At 50.3% G+C, this 13006-nt stretch overlaps 4 protein-coding genes across 4 annotated transcripts; 2 read left to right on the top strand and 2 right to left on the bottom strand.

The window, feature by feature from the left end:
- Nucleotides 1-48: 48 nt before the first annotated feature.
- On the top strand, nucleotides 49-685 carry M436DRAFT_67204 (uncharacterized protein; the record flags this gene model as incomplete). The annotated part of the gene is made up of 2 exons (XM_013568276.1): nucleotides 49-150; nucleotides 209-685. 2 exons carry the CDS (start codon nucleotides 49-51, stop codon nucleotides 683-685), a joined length of 579 nt encoding a protein of 192 aa, XP_013423730.1.
- A 1740-nt stretch (nucleotides 686-2425) lies between these two features.
- M436DRAFT_76072 (L-amino-acid oxidase) lies at nucleotides 2426-4492 on the top strand (the record flags this gene model as incomplete). The annotated part of the gene is made up of 1 exon (XM_013568329.1): nucleotides 2426-4492. One exon carries the CDS (start codon nucleotides 2426-2428, stop codon nucleotides 4490-4492), a length of 2067 nt encoding a protein of 688 aa, XP_013423783.1.
- Nucleotides 4493-5559: 1067 nt separating this feature from the next.
- Nucleotides 5560-6039, bottom strand: M436DRAFT_67202 (uncharacterized protein; the record flags this gene model as incomplete). Its single annotated transcript, XM_013568275.1, has 1 exon — nucleotides 5560-6039. The coding sequence occupies one exon, from the start codon at nucleotides 6037-6039 to the stop codon at nucleotides 5560-5562; it is 480 nt and encodes a 159-aa protein (XP_013423729.1).
- A 366-nt stretch (nucleotides 6040-6405) lies between these two features.
- M436DRAFT_55983 (ATP-dependent DNA ligase) lies at nucleotides 6406-9233 on the bottom strand (the record flags this gene model as incomplete). The annotated part of the gene is made up of 5 exons (XM_013568234.1): nucleotides 6406-6724; nucleotides 6773-7688; nucleotides 7742-7916; nucleotides 7966-8160; nucleotides 8211-9233. The coding sequence occupies 5 exons, from the start codon at nucleotides 9231-9233 to the stop codon at nucleotides 6406-6408; spliced, it is 2628 nt and encodes an 875-aa protein (XP_013423688.1).
- Between the last annotated feature and the right edge of the window lie 3773 nt (nucleotides 9234-13006).

The raw sequence follows: 13006 nt of genomic DNA, 5'->3' as shown, positions 1-13006 counted from the left end.
GCTCTTCCAGCTCTATCTCTTCCATCCTACCATATTATATCCTTCAAGATGAAGTCTGCCGCCATCGTCGCCTTCGCTGCTGCTGCCCTCGTGGCCCCCGCTCTTGCTCAAGATGCTGCTTCCCTCGCCGCTCTCCTCCCTAGCTGCGCTGTAAGTATCCTCATTTCCTCTGCTTATATGAAACATGAATAACACGAGTAATGTACAGGTCTCTTGCGCCTTGACCGCTATTGGCCCCACTGGCTGTGTCGCTACTGATGTGACTTGCCTGTGCGCCAACTCGAGCTTCGTCTCTTCCATCGCCGCTTGCACCAAGACCTCCTGCTCGGCTGAGGACCAGCAGAAGACCGCCGCTGCTACCCTGCAGATCTGCCCCAACCTTGCTGGTGCCGCCGCTGGTTCCGCTGCTGGCTCGTCCTCTGCTGCTCCCGTCTCCAGCGCTGTTTCGTCTTCGGTTGCTTCGGTTGTCTCGAGCGCTGCTGCTGCTCCCGTATCCAGCTCCGTCAAGGTCACTCCTGTTGCTCCCATCGCTACTGCCAGTGCAAAGAACGGCACTGCCACTGCCACTGGCAACTCTACCGCTCCTGCCGCTACTACTTCCAAGCCTGCTTCATACACTGGTGCCGCTTCATCGGTCAGCGTTGGACTTGGTCTTCTTGCCATGATGGGTTTCGCTGCTCTCTAAGAAGTTACCGATCCGGTGGATCGTTTTCTTAGTCTGTCGATGATGAATTTCTCCTAGTTTCAATGTTTATATCCATAGTGTGCCTGCTCTCAGGACCTAATTTGACGTTCTATTTCTATGATATGTGTGTTTTGTTTATTCTTGCCGTGCGTGAAATGGTGATTTTCCAAGACCATTTTCGGAAGAGGATTGGCATGGTGTCTGTAGGATTTCGATGTAAACGTTGAAGCCATCGAAAGCCGGGCGAGCTCGCATGAGTGGTTTCGTTTGGAACCCGTGCTTAGGTGCTTGGCTCACAGATGATTCGACGTGTAGGAGTATCTCCACATCACCACAGTTTCATGAGCTACCATCTAGTATTCCAAGTGTAGCATCAACCTTTCAACTCGAACTTGGAAACTTCCCAGACTGATTGATAAGGCCTTACGTGAGGAGGCTTGAGAGTGCAGATCAAAACACACTCCCGAAGCTCGCTCACTCGAAGTCCAGTGTGTGGCCCATGCAACAGAGCAGTCCAAGGGAGAGCATCAGGTCCACGTCTTCTGGGAATGAAGTCGTGATCTCTAGTCTAGTGCTCCTGATGACGACGCCTCTTGAACTTGTGAGAAACTGTCATGAAGTCGTCGACATAATGATCTGAGTTAGGGACCTTGTCAACTAACACACATGAGATGTTGGGACCGATGCAGCGACCAGCCTGGAACAGTGACCCACGTATCGTGGCAGGAACGTGACTTATGGTAGGAGAGATTCTATTGAGTTGTGTATGAATCGGTACCTAGAAGAGCGCAAAGATCGTTACGTCTGAACGCGATCAATAGGCAATGGCAAGACTGTACTCTCGACATGCCGAGCGAAGACTGTCGGCTGCTTGTTAGACAGCTGAGTTATGTATCGATGGTCATGATCATGATCTCGTTCGGGGCTATCATTATCTCGCAGTCACAGTCTGTTAGTAACACATCCGCCAGCATCTCACAATAACCACACTATCTCTTGATCACGGATCATCGCCGAGATACAAGCTAACATCCAAGCATCTGGCAGGCTCCGGAAAACTACTTGGCCGATAATACCTGTGCAAGCTATGTGTTTGGTAAGTAGGCGAACAAATCACCCAGCGGAAAAGACAATCCCTATCGCCGCCAAGACTCCTTATCCTCCATCCTCCGTCTTTCACCCACCTTATCTTGTCGATCTTCACCAAACACCTCCAGACACAGCAAAATACTTTCATCCATGGCCACCGAGCTTCCGAACTCGGTGTGCATGTCAGAACTGCGCCCTACAAGCCTTGTCGATTAGAGATAGGCGGGACGGCCAAGGAGCCGGCCATCGCTTGCATGCACTCCGTTCTGTCGATAACGAAGCAACGTGGATCCATAGCACCTGTCTATCGGCTCGAATGTTGCAGAAGTGGTAAGGCGTGTACTTGGCAGCAGGCGGGAAAGTCGGTTTCTGGAGGATCTGAATGTCGCCGACTCGATACTTGTGGAGAATGAGATAGGACTCGTTCATCAAGGTGTAGCATTCTGCACGCACGCCGTAACTGTACACCGCAACCATGGCGTAGACCCGCAGTCCCAACCGGAGCACGCAGGCTGTGTATACTCCGCAGATATTGATGTTGGGACATGCTTGAGAGTAAGGTCGTGTCAGTGACTGACTGATGTATATATAATGGTGAGTTGCAGTCCATATGCTTACTGCAGTACACACCTTCCTCCTCTCTCTTCCATAATGTCCATTCGCCAACTTTCGACAGGCGTCTTCGCCTTGTCGACTCTGATACAGCATGCCGTCGCTGCTCCTTCAGGTCCTGTTGTCTCCTTCAAGTTTCCTGAAGTCGTAGAGGCAGGTGGTATGCACAATATCCACGTCGACTACCATTCATCTCATGACGGAGAATTTTCCATTGTCTATGGTGGTTGTGGCATCAAGTCTACAGAAGACGCTCATCATATCCTTGGCACCACACATGTTGGAAACCATGACCTGGCTAAGCGCCATCTGAACTGGCATGAACAGAGACCAACTCGTTTTGTCTGGCTGGCTCCCGAGGACATGTCTAGCGATGGCTGTTTGCATGCCTTCTCTGGTGACGCCCTACTCGGAAGATCTGCTCCTGTCAGTGTCGGTCGTAGAAACAACAAGAGACACCTTGCTGCTTCTGAGATTATGGATGCCATGGGTCCTTGGTTCGATGGTGTCACGTATCTCAAGGAGAAGGAGCCTGAGTCTGTCTTCGTTGCTCAGACCAAAAGCAAGTCTGTTGGTATCCTTGGTGGTGGCATGTCGGGTCTGATGACTGCTCACATCCTCGACTCTGTTGGTTTCCGTGACTGGCAGATTATCGAGGCTTCGTCACGTATCGGAGGCCGCGTTCACACATCCTACCTCAACGCTACCAAGTCTGATCAATATCAGTACCAGGAGATGGGGCCCATGCGTTTTCCAGTCAGTTTGACTCTCGACAATGAGACTGTTGAGATCAATGACCACAAAATGGTCTTCCAGCTTGCCGATGAACTCAACAAGCAAAACCAAAACGACCCTGCCTATCAAGTCAAGTTCATCCCATGGATTCAGAGCGCCATGAATGATCCCTCAAGTACGACTAAGAGAAAGTCTGATGGCACTGTTCCTGGTGTCGCCGAGGTGAAGGAGAACCCATCCCTTGCTGTCAACACTACTGCCACATATAGCAATGCAACTGCTGTTGACGCAGCCACGGAAGAGTTCGAGGACTGGCTTGGCATGGACAACGAGAAGACTCGCCTCTACGCGACCAACGTCTTCAAGGCCCACAAGCAAGCCGTCGCCGAGGGCTTCCTCGATTTCTCCGAGTCTGGCTATCTTCGCTACAAGATGGGCCAGGACAACAACATCACCGATCAAATTGACTCTGTCGCCGATAACCTTCCATCGTGGCCATACGAGGATGTCTACTTTGAGGCAACCGAATGGCGCACTATCGATCAAGGTCTGAGTCGTCTACCTGCAGCCTTCGGACCTCAAGTCCTGAACCGCACTCGCTTCCAGACTTCGGTGCAGGCAATGACCTGGAACGAGACCTCGGAGAAGATGTCCGTCCACTTCCGCCCTGGCAACCCCTTCGACATGGAAACCGAATCCATCGATTTCGACTACACAATCGTCGCAGTGCCTTTCTCAAAAGTCAGACTATGGCGTCTTCCCGACTACTCGAGCCTGCTCAGCCGCGCCATCGCCAGACTCAACTACTCTCCCGCCTGCAAGGTCGCCCTCCACTACAAGACTCGCTTCTGGGAACACCTCGATCGCCCCATCATCGGCGGCTGCGGCTCGGGCGGCGGCATCGCCGGCATCGGCAGTGTATGCTACCCCTCCTACCAACTGAACAGCAGCGGCCCCGGTGTAATCCTCGCCTCCTACCTCTCAGGCGATATGGCCAAATCCCTCGGCGCCATGACCGAAACCGAACACGTCGCCTACGTCCAACGCGCCATGATCGAGATTCACGGCCCCATCGCCGCTGAGCAATACACAGGTGCCTACGACAGAAAGTGCTGGATGAATGATGAGTATCAGGCTGGTGCTTGGGCTTCTCCTACTGCTTTGCAGCAGGACTTGTATCTTCCTGCTTACTTCCAGACGGAGAAGCATACGGTGTTTGTGGGTGAGCATACTAGTTATACTCATGCGTGGATTTTCAGTGCGTTGGAGAGTGCGGTCAGAGGAACTACGCAGTTGTTGTTGGATATGGGGCTTGTGGATGAGGCTAAGCAGGTTACTGAGTTTTGGATGGCGAGGTGGATTAGTATGTAAAGAAGAAGAACTTTACGAATTTAATGCATAGATAAAATAGAATGCTTATAGTACGAGTATCATGATCATCAACGAAAGATCCAGTGTCCTGTCCAATCGTCATGTGACTGATATTGTCTTCATCCGTCGGCTCTCGCTGACACACTACCAAGTATATAAGCGTTCCGTGGACACAGTGATGACGAGCAATCTTCTCAATGCCACACCGGCACGGGAGCGTGTCGTTCAAGCAAAAGACACCATTGAAGCCAAGTGGTGATGATCCACATCGGCCTTCCGGACACAAGATACGAGCAGACCATACAACATAAACTATCAGGTCCATGGTTCTCCCGCGATCATTCTTACTCTCGATCGAAACAGGCTACAAATCATCGAATTTGCAACCAGTAAACCGTGTGAAGGATCACTGGCCTACTCTAACTTCAAATGTGCTTCCGACTATGCTACCTCCTTACAATATCGTCACACCCGTTGGCTTCCGATTCACCAGGTTCATGACAGATACCGGGTCAGCGTTGTGTCTCACGTCAGACATGACTTCTATTCATTTGCTCTATCCAAGAGACCTTCCATTATTTTGTTGGATCGCCAACCTGGTCACTCTCTCAGTGGCTCTCTGAGCCTGAGTAAGTTAAGAGAGCAATACCATACCACCCTTTTCTTGTTGCGTGCAGTCTTCTTCCTGAGGCATTGTTATCGTTGGAGAAACGTGAAAGGGCACAATATCCACTGGTGAGTTGACTTATAGCACGAGTATACCATCAACAACTGCGATCATTATGCACAGGAAAGTCAGGCTTATTCGATTCATCTTGGAAGGGGCAACATCTACTCAAAACTGCTTACGAGTCATGTGCAATTCAAATTACAGTGGCTAGTTACCTCTTCTCCCACGCTGCTTGCTGTCCAAAGTCCTCAGTAGCTCAACCAGACAATCGCGTCCCATACTCTCGTCCGACGCGTTCAAAGCACCGCAGTCTTCATAAGACCTTGGCACCTCAGTGCGCAACCTAGACAGGAACTCATACACTGCATGATTACGAACACGGTCCCATCTCCCGTACTCATATCTTATAGGCAAGCCAATAGATTAATCTCCAGATACCGTAAAGCGCGCCGAGAGCAGCAGCAGCCAAAGCAGCAAACCCCACAATCTCCAGTACTGTCCACACAGTTCTGCAGAACGCGCCATGTTGTTTCTTAGGCTGTGTAGCTGGTCCAAGAAGAACGCTCGGGACTCTCGATGCAGGAGTGCCTGCACATGCACTAGCACCAGCTCCAACACCTAGATCTTGCATCTCAATATACGATGGCAAAGATGAAGGGAACGCATATCTCGAGTCCGAACACTCCATTCTTCTGGATGCAGCTGCGGTAAGCACCGGGCTGGTCTCTGCATCGTAAGTGGGAGTTGCGAAGTAGTTGGCTGCTGTGTGGGAGTATGCTGGTGGCGACGATTGTTCGTTTGTCGTGGTGTGGTTTGTATCGCTGTTGGATGGGATCGTCTGCCATCCACGGCTGATGTCGCTGGAGTCGGTTACCATGTTTGATGGGCTTGGTAGATTGTTTGAGTGTTTGAGTGTTTGAGTGCTGATGGCTATGCTTGCTCTTGCGATAGAGAGCCGAAATTTGATGGAAAGAATCCCGATGGCGGAGGCCGCGAGATTTATGGAATCTGGTTCTGTTCTCACAGTGACTCTTCATCTGCGAGAAAAGTCTATAGGGACAAAGGCATGACGGTGTTGTTGATTGGTGGTCGACTCATCACGCTTGAGCCATCTCGCGAATTTGAGTTAGTTTTGGACGAATTCTGGATGCGAAGTACTACTCCGGCTGACGACAGGAGAAGTCGTTCATCTCGGCGACCAACGACGTAGTAACACTTCTGTGAAGTCATCATCCTTGATCGCTCACATCTCTTCCTCGTCAATATCTGCTTCTTTCTTTTCCTTTGCGCCTCTGGCTTCCTGCTTTCTATACAGCTCAGCCAGGAAGTCGCTCGTACTTGCTTCATCAATGCTCTTATCTTCTCTGACTTTGAGAAATCTGGGGAACCTCAGACTCAAGCCTCTTGATTCGGATACCAAACCGATGGCTGCGGTGTAGGTTGGCGACAATGTCACGTCGGCGAACGCGCACTCCCAGACTTCTTGTGGGTTGAACCAAACAGCCGGGTGTCCACCGCTGTATTCCACGTATGGTGGCTGGCCGCTAAGAGTGTTGTTCTTGCTCTTGCCTGGTTCTTCGTCTCCGTCTTCTTCCTCGTCGTCCTCCAACCCAGCATCAGGGTCGTATTTCGCTCTGTTGGCTTTGTAGAATGCATCGCTGAAGCCGGCCATACATTTTGTTACTGCCTCCAAGCCTCCAGTCTCGGGGTTCCGACAAGCTAACAGGATAGGAGACCACCAGTTGCATTTTCTGCCTGTACCGTGCCAGGCCGCCACAGGAATGAGATCGATGGTGTCCGAAGCAGATGAATCGTAGTCTTTCTTCACTTTCAGCCACGAATCTAGTCGCTTGTCTGGTTCGTAGGTCGCGAGAAGTGCTTTCCTTCGTCCGCCCTTTTTCACTCCAGGTTCGGATTCTGGAGGCGGAGAGGAAGGTGGATCTCCTGGCTTCGGTTTCGTACTGCGCTTACGTTTCGAAGGCGTCGGTGGTGGTTTCGGCGTGCCGTCTTCATTCATGGCGTCCAAGAGGTCTGGGTTCGGAAGATTGTCGAGGACTTTTGCCATGAAGCCTTCGCATTTGTCGCTCAGTGCTTGTTTGTAGAAGTCAGATATCACCTCGATGTCAGCCGACGTCGCATCTATACTCTTGACCCAGGTGAAATGGTGTGGAAGCTCGACGAACAAACTTCGTAACAGTGACCTTCGCTCGCGGAAGGGTCTGTCCATCAGACCCTCGCCATTCAAATACATCAAGTCGAAGGAGAAGAGACAAACGTCCACCTTGACAGTGGAAATGTCTACATCCTTCCTTGCGCGATTGGAAAGGACTTGGAAGGGAAGAAGATCGCCAGTGTCCCGATCCACGGCGACAACTTCGCCTTCAAGGATAAAAGATTGTACGCCTTCGCCGCGGATCTTTGGCACCAAGGCGACGAGGTCAGGATATTTATCTGTCATCACTTCGAGATGGCGGGAGAAAATTGTTACTTTGCCGGAAGCGTCGCAGTGGACTTGTGCTCGCTGACCTGGAATCTCGTGTTAGCACAGATCGACGGAAGTTAGGTCGAAGAGTTTGTACCATCATATTTGTACTCGCAGGTGAACTCGCGACCGGTGAGTTTCGTCAGCATTTCGCCCAAATCTCTAGTGATACCTCCCAACATAGGTCGAAGCGGAATGTGCATAGCAAGACCACATCGGAGTAGAAGCTCTTCTGTAACGCCGATCTCGAGCAGTGTGGGTACCAGATCGTTCTGAAGGGTCGTCAGATTGATCACAAACTTGAGGGTTAGCAGTACTCACGTAGTTGGGACGACGAGCGAAACACGCTTTGACGATCTCCTCAGCAGGAGCCCAAACTTCGACCAATTGTTGCTTTGACAGCTTGGCCAGCTCATGCCTATCACGAGTCGCGAACTCAGCTCCAGGTGGCTTTGACAGCAAGAAAGCTCGAGATAAGGCTATGAGCATAGTCGTCTTGACGGCACCAATGCGAAGCTGTTGTAAAGTCAGAAATCATATGCATAATGGGGGACGAATGTACTTACATGCTGCACCAAAGTGCGAACGACATATCTACTTTCTTCGGCTCCTCTTGAATCCTGAACGAGTCTTTCTACAAGTCGCTGCTTGGTTTCGACACTACCATGACCCTTTGCCATGGAGATCTTTACCAAGGAGTCGAACACGGCTTTTATAGTCAAAGGTTTGGGCTTCCTTAGTGTCAAGCTTTGTCGCTTTTTCGCTTCAAACGCGACATCGCCAGCATCACCGTATTTATCCGACAACTTTTTCAATCCAGCGTTATCCAACCCACAAACTTTCTTCAGAGCTTTGGAAATGGCAGAGCCTCCAAGTCCGAGTTCCATGTCGATATATGGTGGTGAGATTGAGTTGGTAGCAAGCCATACTGCAGGTAACAGACTCTGAGGATCTCCTTCTATGATGACGCGCAATGTATTTACCAGTGTATCGACAATCTTGATGCGACTTGCTGTGCTGTTGACCATAACGAAGCAGTGGGTGAGCAGAGCGTATGTAGCATTGCCACCATCAGCTACCCATTGCTTCTTCAGATCCGGGATGTACTTTTGCGGGTCAAAAGCTAGGGGGCTTTGATCGAAGGGGATGTCGTAGGTTGTGGTATCGTCGTCGGCGGTAGCTGATTGGAGCGACAACGTGTTCTTCTTTCCCAGTCCTGCAAAGGGGTTCACGGCGACTGGAGTTGGAGCTAGTACTGGTGTAGGTGTCTCCTCCTTGATATTCGACTCTTGCTTGATGTGTTCAGGTAGTGCTGGCGCTGCTTCGGTTGTGGCCACGGGTCCTGGAGGTGAAGATGCAGGAGCTTGCGATGCTCGGTCTTGTTCGTCCCACTCTGCCTGTAGCTTTCTGGCTAAGGCCTCGTCGGAGAGGACATCGTGATCGAGGTCCTCGTTCTTCGTGTCTGCTTCGAGTTTTGGGTCGTCCTTGGGTTGCTGTTTCGCCTGTGCTTGCTTGCCGAAGAAGAAGTCGAGGCCTCGTGCGGGCTGACCATCATTCTTCTTACGTCTCTTTGAAGGTGTACCTGACATTGTATCGTATTGTTAAGGTGCTTGACGGTGACAGGGAGTTTCCTCCAATCGCGACAAAGACACGGCCTGCGAATGACGCGTTAATGGATTCTAGCGTTGACGTCATTTCACTGTTTTGGCTGTATGGGACAGCAACAATATACATATATCTACATTATATGTACTGGAGTAGAGTGCCAGGAGTGTTGTACTTGACAACTTGTCTCAAATACAACAATCGCGTAAAAGCATGTCTACAAGAGGGTAGATCGAAGAGAAGCATCAACTTCGACGATTTCGACACCAAGTTTTAAGTCAAAGCAAGTTGAATTTGTTTTCGAGCATTGAGACCACCACAACCCCAGAGACGGTGTACTCTACGGTTACTCAGATACGAAAGACCAACATCAATTCGATGATGGGTTCAGTATAGATATATCCAAGTTGTAGGAGCTACAAAAGGGTATTATTTGATGGAGCAGGTGGTAAATGGAATGACCCTGTCCGGACCCCAGATCCCAACCATCTCCAATTGCAGACCGACTCGATGGGACAATGAACAGTAATCATGCGTCCTACTTGAAAATCCAATCAGCGAGTCGAACCTAGCTATGGTACTTCAATAGTATTGTCAAATTGCGATAGTCAACCATATCTCTCGGTCATCACACATCCGGACGAGCAATCGTCGAGCGTCTTTACGACCATCCGTCCGTTGAGATTGCCCTGATCAAGGGTTTCACCTGACCTATATGCAATATCGTTAGAGTTGTGTCGTATCTCCTTTATCTATACCTCTTGGAGAAGTTGTTGTTATGATGCATCCAAGAGACCTCGGCGTCGTTCGAAATCTCCACACAAATCTGTTATGATGCATAAAACTCGTATGCAAGCTCACCGTTGTACGTTTTGTGATCGTGTTTCCGTGCTTCCGTTCCTGCAGCGGCTAACTGCAGTAACTTTTGTCATCATCATGTCTCTATTATTTTTTCTTCGAGATGTTTGTCATGTCAGCATGTGTCGTGTATCCTGACTTAGGTGCGACGGCGCGGAAGTGAGGTGACATCTGGTTAATTCAGGATCGGCGCAGTCAAGTGGTGCAGTAATAACACGGGATTCTCGGCCGTGTTTTATGAAGATGGAGCAATACGAGCAAGAGATGACCTTGGCTGCGCACCAAGCTGCAACAACGTTGTTGCATGTGGATGCTGTTGTCATTTTTTCTCTATGATGATGCTCAGATGTTACGATGCGATCTGTCAAGCGGCTCCGAGGATCGATCGCTCGTTGCTATTGCGACAACTGCGGGACAGCATACGGCTGGGGTGGACCACCGCGCAGTTGAGTCCTCAGCAAGGATGCCTAAGGTCTCTAAGGATGCGTTCAGCGGCTCTAGTCAAAAGATCTCTACTCAAACAGCAGACTGGAATAATATCTAGTGCTACAATCAATCGTCCAGCATCGCATTCATGGTCTCGACCAAGCGCGTTGTTGTTCTCGACAATGGCTCGACTCACTTTGCTTTTGCGAGTGGAATTCGCTGCTAGGCGCTGAGATCGAGCCAGCAGCTGTAAACCGAACCAACATCAACCTGATGTGACAAATGCAAGAATTGGCAATATGGTCTATGAGTGCAGTAACTCAGCGAGTGAATCGTGTCGCAGACTACTGAAGTGAAAAAGATGGAGCTGAACAATGCAGTCCAGAAGCACGTGTTGAGGAGAGCTAGGTGCGGAGAAGGATGTATTCTCAACAAGAAAGTTAAGTGGGGAACAAACAGCTCCAGCTCTGTAGGTCGGATACTCCGACTACCTGGAGACCAGACAGTCGATACGAGACTGTGTATCGGTCTTTAGCCAGAGTATGTGTTTCTTTTCTGTGAGACTCTACTCAATGAGGAAGGCAGAAACTGCCTGATCCCTCGTGTTGGAATCGCGTGTAAACGTTTCAGGGCGACCGTTCTAGTGTCTCAGCCGAGTAAAAGAACTGGACGAATTGAGGAAGCAAGCACAAGGATCTTTTGAGACTCAAAACGTGCTGTTGGAGTATTCATGAGGCTGAGCAGTGTGCGACAGACTGTAAATCACAACGCGAGTTTATGAGATGAGTGACAAAGACAGGCTTGGTAGACTCTCAGGAGCTGCATTGAAGGGAGACTTATTTCACAGCATTCTTAAAAAAGATGCGAATGTACCTGGATCATTCGGCTGACATTGGGCAGTGTCCGAAAGTGCAAGTCGCCCGGCAAAGGATGTCGTGAGATGGGAGATGCAGTTCGGAAAAGTGTACACTCGAGTTCGGTTGAGTGAGACAGTGGTAACGGAAGTCTTTAACGAAGGTCTTCCATATGTCTGTCACCATCGATCCTTGACCGATGGAATATGAGATGTGGAGTGAGCCGAAAAGCAATAAACCTACCGAGTTGTACCAACCGGTCACTGTAGAAGATGGTCGATACAGCTGAAGAAGCGGAGACCCGGGGACAAATAGTTGTCTGAGACATTGAGATAGGCGAGACTCGTGAAAGCAGAAGTACCCATTTGATCGTCTCTCAGTGTCGAGTCTCGACGTGTTGGCGACAGCGCATTTGCCACGCGTCCTATCTGGCTATACGAGGAGCTGGCAAAAGGTAGCGCGGCAAGTACAGCTCGGCACAAACAGCTGAAGAATGGCGTTCGGAGAATAAAGGCAAATCGGACGTCAACCCATCGACAAGTCCATGCTCGTGTAGAACTGCTGAGTGTTCACCGTGGCCTAGCCGCATATTGACAAGGTCTGTTGTTCTTGGTCATGCAGGTTGGCGCAGCTCGACCGCTCGAGTCAACACTCTTTCAGGTACCAGGTTGCTCATGGTCGCACTGGGAGATTCTGGAGTGCAGTTTGTTTACCGTCGGCAACGGCCAACGTCAAGGCGGTTGATCTGATGGTCTGAGACCATACATTCTGTTGCGACGACGACCTGGCCGCCTGAGGAGCAGCTCAGAGAAGCAACAAGCTCGTATTTTTTGCTTCCGGCGGACTTCGGGTGGTTTTGAAGGTTTGCCGCCTTGTCTGCATGCCAAAGAAAGTCAGCTTAGCGGAGACTCTCCACTTGGTGATGCACGAGAAGATTGGCACGTTCGCTTGACAAGTCCGAGTGGCTTGGAGGATGTTCAGGAACAGGACGCACTAGAGCTCTTGGGCAATTTCGGCAAGGGCCCGCGCTGGGTGGCTCCTTCCCACATCGAGTTAGGTGAAACTCATCTTTTGATTGTGCACCCAACGGCGAGCCGTCGGCCGTTTCTGCCATCGATAGTTGAGTGTGGACCTCGCTCTTGTCTCTGGGCCTTTCTCTTCCCAATTGCTCAGTTTATATCAACTCACTGCCTTGCCAGGTCCACTTCCGTTTTTGCTCCAAGGTCATCCACATTCTTTACACCCAGCAGTCTCTACCAACCCCCCGGGAGGAATTCAATCGTGCGCTTAGACAGCTGCCACATTCTTTTGAACGTCAACAAACACACAGAGCAGCTCCTTGCTTCATCCAATTTCGAGACAATCTATTCTTGCGCCTTCGTCTTTGTTTAGGAACCGACTTCGTAAGTTTCACACTGCGCCCCCTGCCACTACCCAGGCACCGACCAGCTCGTTGGCCCGAGGATTGAGGTTCAAGGCTTCTTTCGAGCCTTCAAAACTTCTCCCTCCGCCAATTGCTCCCCATTGAACATCCTCCGCACATTCTTTTGATACAAAATCGCTGACACCGCTGGCCGGCCAGACTAAACTATCTTTACCACCTCAAAACTATTCATCAT

This window comes from Aureobasidium namibiae (assembly GCF_000721765.1).
Source record: "Aureobasidium namibiae CBS 147.97 unplaced genomic scaffold scaffold_20, whole genome shotgun sequence".
Classification (NCBI taxonomy): Eukaryota; Fungi; Ascomycota; class Dothideomycetes; order Dothideales; family Saccotheciaceae; genus Aureobasidium; species Aureobasidium namibiae.
Note: the sequence above shows the minus strand (reverse complement) of the source record. Positions and strands in the feature narration are given on the sequence as shown.